General features: G+C 43.5%; 1 protein-coding gene across 1 annotated transcript; it reads left to right on the plus strand.

The window, feature by feature from the left end:
• Positions 1-1,116: 1,116 nt before the first annotated feature.
• LOC124258118 (monocarboxylate transporter 14-like) lies at positions 1,117-9,657 on the plus strand. The gene is made up of 6 exons (XM_046692188.1): positions 1,117-1,328; positions 4,142-4,285; positions 5,167-6,096; positions 6,887-6,937; positions 8,325-8,442; positions 9,312-9,657. Exons 1-6 carry the CDS (start codon positions 1,136-1,138, stop codon positions 9,334-9,336), a joined length of 1,461 nt encoding a protein of 486 aa, XP_046548144.1. The 5' UTR covers positions 1,117-1,135; the 3' UTR covers positions 9,337-9,657.
• The last annotated feature ends 3,118 nt before the right edge of the window (positions 9,658-12,775 follow it).

The following is a 12,775-nucleotide window of genomic DNA, read 5'->3' on the forward strand; positions in this document are numbered from 1 at the left end:
GATTGTTTACCCACCACAGTGATATAGCTGAAAAATTGCAGAGCGCGGCGTTAAACAACAAAGTAATAGTGGAATACTGACAGAACACTATCATGTAGCCTGAATAATGTTGAGTGTGGCTTTTCAGGACAAACACACACAGGGATTTTCGATTCAACATGTTTGCTCTTAACTATGACCTAAGAGTAGACCTTGGGACGATGGGTTCGCCAAGTGATTAAGACCCGGGTTCGAATCCCCACATGGGTTCAATGCGTGCAGCCCATTTCTGGTGTCCCCCACCGTGATATTGCGGGAATATTGCTAAAAGCGGCGTAAAACTATGCTCACCTAATCACTAACATTAAACGTCAATTCCCTCCTTTTTGAAGTTACCTTTACTAAGACCTTAGTGCTTTGTGAAAGGAGCTCGAGGCCCTGGCTGTCATAGTCCAAAGCGTAGATGTATTCCCGTTAGCGACGCATTTCAGAAAACCACTTCGATTAATTTATAAGAATGGTTCTTAAAGTAAAACACGTACTATATTATTTTTTAATCTGCTTTCTGTCACGATAAAGCCGATATACTACAGACGTGACTATGATTTTTCTCAACTCACAGACTGTTTCCAATCTCTCACGACATGCGGTTTGTTTCACATGATATCCTGTAAATGTGAAACCTCTGACACAGACAGACTCGCTGCGATAGGTAGGACTCGTGTTATGTAACGAGAGGGAGGGTTGGTTCGTTGTTTAACGTCGACCTCAGCAGTATTCCAGCTATATTGGCTGAAGAGTGAGTGAGTCGGTTTAGTTTTACGCCGCTTTTAGCAATTTTCCAGCAATTTCACGGCGGGGGGACACCAGAAATGGGCTTCACACATTGTACCCATGTGGGGAATCGGACCCCGATCTTCGGCGTCAGCGAGCGCTTTAACCACCAAGCTACCCCCCGTCCCCTGGGCTGAAGGGAGGGATAGCACTACATGCGCTGTAGACATGTTGTCAAGTTTCACAGTTTTAAAATAATTTATCTCCTCGTTCATTCATTTTTCTCGCATTCATAATCTGTATTTGTTCACATATCACGCAGGTTGGCACTGGTGAAATGAGCTTGTTTCATTTCACAGGTGACATCTCGGCAGACACCGCCATGACGAAGAAGGACGTAGACGGAGGCTGGGCGTGGGTGGTTCTGGTGGCGTCCTATATGAACGGGTTCCTGCTGTCAGGAGTGTGTTACATGGGTGGGATGTTCCAGGTGGTTCTGTTGGAGCACTTCCAGCAGAGTGTGGGCCTCACAGCCTGGGTCACGTCAGTGTATGCCTCGCTCATGTTTTTAGCAGGTAAAGTAAATTTTGCGTTCAGGGTGCTGTTGTATGAAGCGATCTTAGCGGTAAGGTGACCGTAACTCCCATACCTTAACATAGACTTCAGGTAGTCTTAGCGCTAAGGTGGCCGTAACTCCCGTACCTTAACATAGACTTCAGGTAGTCTTAGCGCTAAGGTGGCCGTAACTCCCATACCTTAACAAAGACTTAAGGTAGTCTTAGCGGTAAGGTGACCGTAACTCCCATACCTTAACATAGATTTCAGGTAGTCTTAGCGCTAAGGTGACCGTAACTCCCATACCTTAACACAGCCTTCAGGTAGTCTAAGCGGTAAGGTGACCGTAACTCCCATATATTAACACAGACGTAAGGTAGTCTTAGCGCTAAGGTGACCGTAACTCCCATACCTTTACATATAATTCAGGTAGTCTTAGCTCTAATGTGACCGTAACTCCCATACCTTTACATAGACTTCAGGTAGTCTTAGCGCTAAGGTGACCGTAACTCCCATATATTAACACAGACGTAAGGAAGTCTTAGCTAAGGTGACCGTAACTCCCATATATTAACACAGACGTAAGTTAGTCTTAGCGCTAAGGTGACCGTAACTCCCATATATTAACATAGACTTCAGGTAGTCTTAGCGGTAAGGTGACCGTTACTCCCATACCTTTACACAGACTTCAGGTAGTCTTAGCGGTAAGGTGACCGTAACTCCCATACCTTTACATAGACTTCAGGTAGTCTTAGCTCTAGGGTGACCGTAACTCCCATATATTAACACAGACGTAAGGTAGTCTTAGCGCTAAGGTGACCGTAACTCCCATACCTTTACATAGACTTCAGGTAGTCTTAGCTCTAAGGTGACCGTAACTCCCATACCTTTACATAGACTTCAGGTAGTCTTAGCGCTAAGGTGACCGTAACTCCCATATATTAACACAGACGTAAGGTAGTCTTCGCTAAGGTGACCGTAACTCCCATATATTAACATAGACTTCAGGTAGTCTTAGCGCTAAGGTGACCGTAACTCCCATACCTTTACACAGACTTAAGGTAGTCTTAGCGTTAAGGTGACCGTAACTCCCATACCTTTACATAGACTTCAGGTAGTCTTAGCGCTAAGGTGACCGTAACTCCCATACCTTAACATAGACTTCAGGTAGTCTTAGCTCTAAGGTGACCGTAACTCCCATACCTTTACATAGACTTCAGGTAGTCTTAGCGCTAAGGTGACCGTAACTCCCATATATTAACACAGACTTCAGGTAGTCTTAGCGCTAAGGTGACCGTAACTCCCATACCTTTACATAGACTTCAGGTAGTCTTAGCTCTGAGGTGACCGTAACTCCCATACCTTTACATAGACTTCAGGTAGTCTTAGCGCTAAGGTGACCGTAACTCCCATATATTAACACAGACGTAAGGTAGTCTTCGCTAAGGTGACCGTAACTCCCATATATTAACATGGACTTCAGGTAGTCGTAGCGCTAAGGTGACCGCAACTCCCATACCTTTACACAGACTTCAGGTAGTCTTAGCGCTAAGGTGACCGTAACTCCCATACCTTTACATAGACTTCAGGTAGTCTTAGCGGTAAGGTGACCGTAACTCCCATACCTTTACACAGACTTCAGATAGTCTTAGCGTTAAGTCTGTTTTGTACAACAGCACCCTGCGCGGTGATGCACCTTCTGTTTCTATAACGATTTCTTAATACATCACTCAAAGTCACCTTTTACCAGCGTTCGAAATACCTGCCTGCCCGACCGCTTGGGACGGGTTATTTTCAACACGGACTTCCAGATTTCAAACTCACCTGCCCGACGGTCGGGTTAAAATTTGGACATGTATAATTAATTTAGTAAATTTTTTGTCAGGGCTGGCAAGTTTTACATCTAACCAGCCCCGTGGGCTTGCTGAAATTTGGGGATTTTCATACCCTGCTTTTACCAACAACAGACATCTCTGTTCAACATTCCTCACATAGGTACAATGTGTGAAGCTCATTTCTTGTTGTTACGTTAGGTAAGGTTACGTTACATTGCTTTACGTTACGTTAAGTTGCGTTACCGTCAGAAAATGTTCTTCAAATACTTTTCACTTAGGTTGAAGGTCTAATTCACTATCAAAGTCATTCACTATAGTTAAGTGTTATGTCCACGATACCTCGAGGTTGCGTTCACTCTAAAAGGGTGAAATTTAATCCTCATGACGCTCGAGTTTCTCGTGAAGACTTTTGAGGTGAAGGTCACTGGATTGGTCATTCGGAAGGTAGTCCTTCTTTGTGTACTGAATCAAGATTATACGCTTGTATAACGTAATAAGAACAAGCAGCCATGGTTCAACAATACTGAAGGGCAAAAGAAAGTTTACACTGACATGTCGTGTTTGTATATAGGAAATAGCCATTCAGTCGAACCTTAACAGGCTTAAATGAGATAGAAAATGGTGCATTTGGAATGGAGCAAATGAGAGCAATGACAACCACGCGTTTGGTTGGCCAAGGCATACTGTTTTTGAATTTTATTTCCAACACTACCAGCGGGAAACACAAAGGAAACGCTCTGAACAGGAACGCCAGGTGTCACGAATTCATACTGGATATCTCAGCAACATGTCTTTCACATCTCACTCTACTCGTCAAAGGGCTACAGGGCTGAGAGCATATGAATCCATTGTCTTGTAACGTTGTGGTACCAATAGAACACTGGTAATACAGATGTAAGTTTACTGTTATGGCTCAACTTTCTGTTTGAGAATGTCGTCCCTAATATGAAGTTGTACGATCTTCCATAGCATCGTCTGAAGACCACGTTTACTTGCAGGTCCACTGGCGAGTCTCATCACTTCCTACTTCGACTGTCGGACTTCCGTGATGCTCGGAGGTCTGCTCCTCGCGGGAGGTCTGGCTGGAAGTAGTTTTGCAACATCTCTCTCCGTATTTTTTGTATTTTTCGGAATTATTGCCGGTAAGTTTTACTCCGGGACATGGCATTGGTGGAAGTACCTAAATAGTTAAGGGTCCGTTCAGGGCACGGCTTAAAGATTTGACTCTCATCAATGGAAGCTTGTCTTTGTCGACTGAATGATGGTATGCCTGTTTATCATTTCACTTCATTAGAAGAAAGTGAGAAAGAAGGTGAGAAAGTACCATACTTGACATCGTCGAATACTGTTACTTGTTTGTTATTCAACGAGGCAACTTAGCAATAACCCAGACATATAACGTTAATCTGTAAATACCAGAGACTTTCGTGATTGACACAAAGAACATCAATCAACGAATTTGGGGTGCGATGGGACACGGACAGCCACGTCAGCGTGTACACCCGACCCATTTCGTTGAGGCCTATGTTCCTACCCGGAATCCTCTGGATTGTTCTCACTTCCGTTATTAAAAATAATAAATAATGGCTATTTATAAAGCGCCTATTTCCACGCACCTGTGCATGATAAAAGCGCTGACCCATTATTTCCCTGGATAACCCAAGCTGCCTGTGTGGTGCTAAAAGGTTAACAGTCATATGACTTATCCCACCGGGTACCCATTTACTGCTGGGTGAACAGAGGCAATTTACTTGCGGTGAGACCACATGTGTCACGTGTGCTTCGTTGTGGGGCAGGACAGAAGTCCAAGAAACTCTCAGGATTCAAGCTGCTGAACACAGTCACCCATCCAAGGCCTGTCCGAGCCCAACGTTGCTAAATTCACCTGATTTGTGACCTGGGCTAGCTATATGCACATGACCACACACCGACACAGATAAATGTGTTGTGGCTGTCAAAGATTATTACTAGTATTATATTTATGATTTGTGTCCACCACTCATCCTTGTCTGTTTCCACACAGGTCTTGGATTAGGATTAACTTACACACCCTGTGTCGTCATTGTCAGCTACTACTTTGAAAAGAAACGGATTTTTGTGACAAGCGTGGCCCTCTCAGCCGCCGGCACCGGATTCCTGGTCGCGCCATTACTGTTCCGATACCTACTGGACAACTATGCATGGCGTGAGTGTCTGATCTTTTTGGCGGCAATCTGTTTTCATATAACCCTGTTTGGAGCTCTTATGTTTCCGATACACGAAAGAAAAAGAGGACGAAATCTCTCAAAGTTTTGCAAACAGGGACGTGAAGGACTTTCAGAGGATGTCAATTCCTGCAGTTTGATCAAAGCAAATGCAAGCGATGATGGTAATCACCCAAGGGTTACGTTCAATGAGAACATTGAGCAAGAAAGTAAATTCCTCAGAGGGGACAGTGAACCTCCTAAAAAAGGAACCATTACTCAGAGTCGTGGGACAACTGAAAGTCAGTTGGATATTTTCAAGAACTTGGCTTTCGTTGTGCTTTGTGTGAATCAGATTCTGGTGAACGCATCTTGTGGTATCTTTAACATTCATTTAGCAGCCTTCTGTGAGTACTATGGAACAGTTCCTCAAAAGGTCGCCTATGTTCTGTCAGTGAACGGCCCAGCCAACATGGTGTCGCGAATCCTGCTGGGGGCGTTTTCACACGCCAGCGAGCAGAACGTGTGGATCATTTACAACGGAGTTCTGTTGACTTCCGGTACAATATTTTGTTTAATGCCTCTCTTTGCCAAAACATATGTTACTCAGATGATAGCTGTTATTCTCATCGGAACGTACCTGGGCGGATCGTATGCTCTTACCCCTATCCTGACAATAGAATGTGTTGGTGTGACAAGGCTGGCGACAGCGTTCGGGGTGACTTTGATTTGTGCTGGGCTTGGCTTGCTTGTGGCGCCACCGCTAGCAGGTGAGTGTGAGAGAGAGTGTTCACAAACTTCGCTTCAGATATTTGCAAATGTCCTGTCGGTTAAAACTTTGACCGATATTTCTTTCAAACAAGGTAACATATTAGACGTAAAAACTTATATACTTAAAAGAACGTTTTTTGTTTTTGTTTTTTGTTGTATTTTGTCTGTCTGTTCGTTTTTTGTTTTGTGGTGTTTTTTGTTGGTTTTCTTTTGTTTTTTTGGTGTTTGTTTGTTGTTGTTGTATTTTACTTTATTTCCTTATTTCTTTTTTGGGGGTATTAAGTTCTTTAACACAATATGTAATATGAACACAATGTACATATTTTGAAAATTGTTTTGATTTTGACTTACTAGTCTCTCATTTTGCTTGTGACTTCCAAGTCTCCCATGTACGTATATTGATGTTCATGGTGTGAGTCGTTTGGTTGTGTCGTTCACAGTCCATAATTGACAGCATTTTATATAACTGACATAGCTAAATGTGGCTTAAACAATAACCCGTGAAGGTCCGGGTTAGAATTTATCTCCACAACCATGCTTGCGTAAGAGGCGACATGCCATCGGTTCCCAGTTGTGTAGAACGATGTTTATGCTGTTGATCATTGGATTGTCTGATTCAGACTCGATTACTCACAGACCGCCGCAGTTTTGTAGCTGTAATATTGCTGAGTGCGGCGTTAAACAACTTAAGACAACAACCAAACAACATCATACTTCAGAAGTAAGTTTGTGATTTGAAATCTGTCTTGAGCAAACTGCAGTTGTACAAACATTTTTTTTCATTTTCAGGATGGTTTGTGGATTTAACAGGATCATACGACTACAGTATGTACCTTGCAGGTGAGACAGACCGACACAGATGTAGTGTGTACTGCCACCTTTGGTATATGAGTACATCTTAAAATGAAAAATGTGTAAACGTCAGAGAGACGCTTTCCTGAATGAAAAGGTGAGGTGAGGTGAAATTGGGTTTAACGTCGTGCTTGAGAATATTTCGCTCATATGACGACGTGCATGCGTGTGTATGTGTATGTGCGGCTGATTGTACTAGCCCAGACTGAAGCTGGTTTTATAGTGCTAGCTCAGAGAGATACCACGCCGCAGTGAAGCATGAATACCCCACTCAGACACATTAAACTGACTCCGAGCCGACCAGTCCTTGTTGTACCCATTAATGCCGAGCGCCAGACAGGGACCAACAAGTACCGTATTTTAACGTCTTTTTGGTATGACGCGGTCGGGATTCGAACCCGCGACCGTCCGCTCTCCGGCGGACGCTCTAACCACTACACCACGGAGGCGGTCTATAATTTTAAAGTCTCTCATAACTCTGTACAGGGTGGATCGTTACTTTTACGCTTATATTGTCTTAGGTTATGGGTCAGGGAACAATGTAACGTAATCACTGAAATATATATTGGTCGGTGGTGGTAGCCGAGTACTTAAAGCTGAAGCTGAAGGCCCGGGTTCGATTCCTCACATGGGTACAATGTGTGAAACCCATTTCTGGTGTCTCCTGTCGTGATATTGCTTGAATATTGCTAAAAGTGGCGTAAAAATGAACTCACTCACTCACCCACTAACTCACTGAAAAATGTAGAATGTCAAAGCCTGGGAATAACCAGTTTCCATTTTGGGTGCGTAAGGCAGAAAATACATATATGAATGGATCACTGAAAATTAGTGATGACAAGGGGTTTTGCGAATAGTGTAAGCATACCTAGCATAAATAGTTAGTAGGTGGGTGCGTGAGTGAGTGAGTGAGTGAGTGAGTGGGTGGGTGGGTGGGTGTTTGGGTGAGTGAGTGAGTGAGTGAGTGAGTGGGTGGGTGAGTATGTGGGTTTGGGTGAGGGAGGGAGGGAGGGAGCGCACACTTTAACCACTAGGCTACCCCACCGCCCGTGGGCAGAGGTATCGATGTTCAAGTGCAAGGTAAGCTGAACCTGTCATACCATTCGTGATACAGACAAATGAGCTAATGCCTTTATTCGCATCATTACGCAACCCTGCTTCAGATGTGTTTCGTAATGTGTCCCAAGGGTATGTCAACACCTAAATCCGCTGTGCAGAGTCGCGTCCCTTGGGCGTGCCAGAAACAGCGAGCTCTATTCATGGTAACCCCAAAACCTCTCCAATATCGGTGATATGTATCATTTCGGTAGTTTCTACCTTATCATATTATAAAATAAAGTGATGGGGACTATTTCTAAATGCTCTACTGTTTTAGGTGGTTTAATGTTCCTGTCTGTGTTGGTGGGTTTCGTGGTGCCACAGCTGATCAAGTCTAAGAACGAGTACCATATCAAGACAGAATACGCTGTGGACGTGGAAACAGTTGATTCCGGGTAAAAATTGTAGGGCGTTTGTCTGCTTGTTGTTTTACGCCGCATTCAGCAATATTTCAGCTATATGGTGGCAGTCTGTAAATAGTCGAGTCTGGACCAGACAATCCAGTGATCAACAGCATGAGCATTGATCTTCGCAGGGATACGATGACTTGTGTCAACCAAGTCAGCGAGCCTGACCACCCGATCCCGTTAGTAGCCCATTACGACAAGCATGGGTCATTTTTAACCCGATCTTCACGGGTATCTTTGAACACCTAATACGTCGAGACCACCTCCGTGGTGTAGTGGTTAGAGCGTCCGCCCGGAGAGCGGAAGGTCGCGGGTTCGATCCCCAACCGCGTCATACCAAAAGACGTTAAAATATGGTACTTGTTGGTCCCTGCCTGGCGCTCGGCATTAATGGGTACAACAAGGACTGGTCGGCTCGGAGTCAGTATACTGTGTCTGAGTGGGGTAATCATGCTTCACTGCGGCATGGTATCTCAGTGAACTAGCACAATAAAACCAGCTTAAGTCTGGGCTAGTACAAGCAGCCGCACATACACATACACACGCATGCACGTCGTCATATGAGCGAAATATTCTCAAGCACGACGTTAAACCCAATTCCACCTCACCTCACCTCACTTTTGCACAGTCTTTATACTTTTAATGAGAGAGGGAGTTTAGTTTCACGCTGCTTTTAGCAATATTCCAGCAATATCACACCAGACATGGGCTTCACACATTGTGACCATGTGGGGAATCGAACTCGGGTCTTCGGCGTGACGAGCCAGCGCTTTAACCACTAGGCTACCCCACCGCGTTTTAATTCTATTTGTCAGATTTATTTTTGACTCAAATATGCCTTTTGAATTGCGTTTCAGGTTCGAGATAGGAACAAGCCTTTAGTGATAATGTGCTTCAAAAGCATTTACCATAGCCCTGAGCGTTTGTGATATTCAAATATGAGTGCAAAGGTCGACGTGTTACCCAAATAAATGTGTGAATGATGGGTGTGAGTGAATGTTGTTTAACGGCACAGTCACCAATACTGCAGCTACACCAGGGACACTGACTTTCCGTTAAGAGAAGCACGCTGTTGTACATTTTATTTGGAGAACTTGAAAGGGTTACCCTAATTAACGCTATCAAATATCGTATGGTATATTTCTGGGCTAAACTATCTGTCCTATCTAACAACAGCTGCCAAGAGTGTTATACCATATGAGAATATTTCGCTCATATGACGACGTGCATGCGTGTGTATGTGTAGGTGTGGCTGCTTGTACTAGCCCAGACTTAAGCTGTTTTTTTACAGTGCTAGCCCACTGAGATACCATGCCGCAGTGAAGCATGAATACCCCACTCAGACACATTATACTGACTCCCGAGCCGACCAGTCCTTGTTGAACCCATTAATGCCGAGCACCAGGCAGGGACCAACAAGTAACAAGCTGTCTTTCCCAATGAAATTAAATCGATTGCTTCCTTAAGGTTACATGATATAGCGACTCAAACATGGTACGTAGAGATTTCAAGTTGCTATATCCAGACCCGTGCCAGTTATATTCGGACACTTGAAGTAACTTCCATAGACTTACATGTTAATTTAATGTAGCATAAATAATGTTCAAGAATTTAATTTTCATAAGATCCAAGTCAAATTTTGCACATTTGTGAGGAATCATCTTACCTACAATCACATGATTATGTTTTGTTTAATTTTCCGTTGCTTATTTATTGAATGACAACAATTTAACCAACATATGTACAGTGCCGGGAACTCCTTTAACATGGCGGCCTATGGGATTGTGCATTGTGGAACCATACGTAGTGGTCGGAAAGTTGAACTGAAATTATGTGCACAGAGCAGAGATGATTTCACATTTGCCTGTCCAATTTTACAAAGATCCATCCTAAACTCACTTCATGAAAATTATTTATGCTACACTGAAATAACATGTAAGTCTATGGAAATGACGTCAAGTGTCCGAATAGAACTAGCACGAGTCTGTAGGCACTTATCGCGTATTTAAAACTGGACTTGTCCTTGACAAATATATCCCTTTCTCCTTGGCTCTTAAGTTTCTCTTATTTAGAACTTCCTGCCAGCGTTTAGCCATAGACGTAGGTAGGTGGTACAAAGTTCCACCTGAAGAATGATGAAGTGTGATGTTGGCGATGAATTTCATTACATTTTTCTCTGCCCTTTCTTCAAACATCATCGGAAAACATATATCCCAAACCATTATGTTAAAAAACCAATGTGGTAAGATTTAATGAATTGTTTAACTGTAAACGAATTAGTGTTTTAAAAAACAAATGTGCATATTTTGTAATACCAATATGAACACTGCACAATCTTCCACGTAAACCATCCCGCCATCCCATGTATTCTCAACTGTATATTTGTACATCTTATGCCGAGTATCCCGGCCTGAGCGTAATAAAAATTCTGTTCTGTTATGCCATCGAAACACAGTGATGCCAAACCGTCAAGTCACACAGACTGACCAGCCGGTGACCATCTTGATCAGTTTTTTTTGATCGTTTTTTATGCCTCTATATCCTGTAAAGATCCGGGTTAGAATTAATCTTCAGTAACCCATGCTTGTAAGAGGCGACTAACGTGATCGGGTGGTCAGGCTAGCTGACTTGGTTGACACATATCACCGCATCCCAACTGCGTAGATCGATGCCCATATTGTTGATCACTGGATTGTCTTGTCCAGATTCGATTATTTACAGAACAAGGCCATATAGCTGACTGGTATATATTACGCTGATTTGTGTTTTGAGCCCGGATGCTAAAGCGTACCATCCTCTCAACTGAACAATATAGGTAGCGTATGTTTGTCGGTATGTCTCAAACATTGGGTGGTTAGTTGGTGTGTTGTTTTACGCCGCACGCAGCAATATTCCAGCTATATTGCGGCTGTCTTTAGATTATCGAGTCTGGACCAGACAAGCCAGTGATCAGCAGCATGATCATCGATCGACGGAATTGGGAACCGATGACAATTCAGTGAACCTGATCATCCGATCCCGTATAAGTCGTCTCTTACGACAAGTATGGGTTACCATGTCTCAAATAATTCCAGAATGGCATATAAACTATATTTAATTCTTTGTTTCTGTCGCGTATGCGACACACACATCTACCTTTCAGCGAAAGTGTTTTTCGAACCAACAAACGTTAAGGGTCAGTGGTCACATGTGTAATGCAGTTGGACAAATTGCACACGATGAGCAGAACGGTAAAAGAATGGCCTGCAAGCTCAACACACGTTTTTGTGAAATACGTAAGCATCGCACGTTAAAAGAGTCGGGCTGTCCGGTTCTCGGTCAGGTTTTTAGCATCGGAAGTGTCACCCCTTGGGTATACTATATAATAGTGTAGCGGTATAATTTTCTAAAATCTTTACTTCTTCACCGATTTGGTTCACATTTGAAAAGTATGTTAATGATAGCATATAAAAACAATATATCACTGCAAAGGTCTAGATTTTTATTTAAAAAAAAATATTGTCCAAACATTGATTCGAACCCCTGTGAATGAATCTATGAGGGGCACAAGTATGTTCTGAAAACGACCCTCACAAATCAGTTGTGTCCAAATTTTAACTGGCAACTATGTCGCGAGAGTCGTACAGTTAATAACAGTTGTCGGATGAGCTAGCCAACACACAATCACTCGGGTCAACTACAATTATACCTTTACCTTCTTGGCGTAAGTGGTTGGCTGGCTAGCCTAGTAGTTGAAGGATTCACTTGTCACGCCGAAGACCCGGGTTTTCGGTTCAATGGACAATGTGCGAAGTCCATTTCTGGTGCCCCCATACACCGGGGGAATATTGCTAAAAGCGGAGTAAAACTAAACTCACTCGTGGCGTAAACTCGTCTCATTCATCATACCTGAGGACCCGTGAAGATCCGGGGTATAATAGGTCTTCAGCAACCCATGCTTGCCACTAAAGGCAGCTTGTCGTAAGAGGCGACTAACGGGATCGGGTGGTGAGGCTCGCTGACTTGGTTGACACATGTCATCGGTTCCCAATTACGCAGATTGATGCTCATGCTGTTGATCACTGGAATGTCTGGTCCAGACTCGATTATTTACAGACCGCCGCCATGTAACTGGAATATTGCTGAGTGTGGCGTAAAACTAAACTCACTCACTCACTCATACCTGAGTAATATTGCTTTAACGCCAGACCCTGCAGGATGTATAGATCTTGCCACGCGACAGCTCGTGAAGACAGGTAGTTAATAGAAATATGCATGACTTGAACATGACGGCGAACGGATATAGATCCATTTATGACATCATGATCTAGTCAGGTCATGT

This window comes from Haliotis rubra, unplaced genomic scaffold (genome assembly GCF_003918875.1).
Source record: "Haliotis rubra isolate DU_JTF1 unplaced genomic scaffold, ASM391887v1 Scf683, whole genome shotgun sequence".
NCBI lineage: Eukaryota > Metazoa > Mollusca > Gastropoda > Lepetellida > Haliotidae > Haliotis > Haliotis rubra.

Coding starts and splice junctions, on each gene's coding strand:
- LOC124258118 (XM_046692188.1), top strand. CDS start 1,136: ATGACGAAGAAGGACGTAGACGGAGGCTGGGCGTGGGTGGTTCTGGTG. Junction 1,329..4,141: donor CTCGCTCATGTTTTTAGCAG/GTAAAGTAAATT, acceptor GTTTACTTGCAG/GTCCACTGGCGAGTCTCATC. Junction 6,938..8,324: donor CTACAGTATGTACCTTGCAG/GTGAGACAGACC, acceptor CTACTGTTTTAG/GTGGTTTAATGTTCCTGTCT.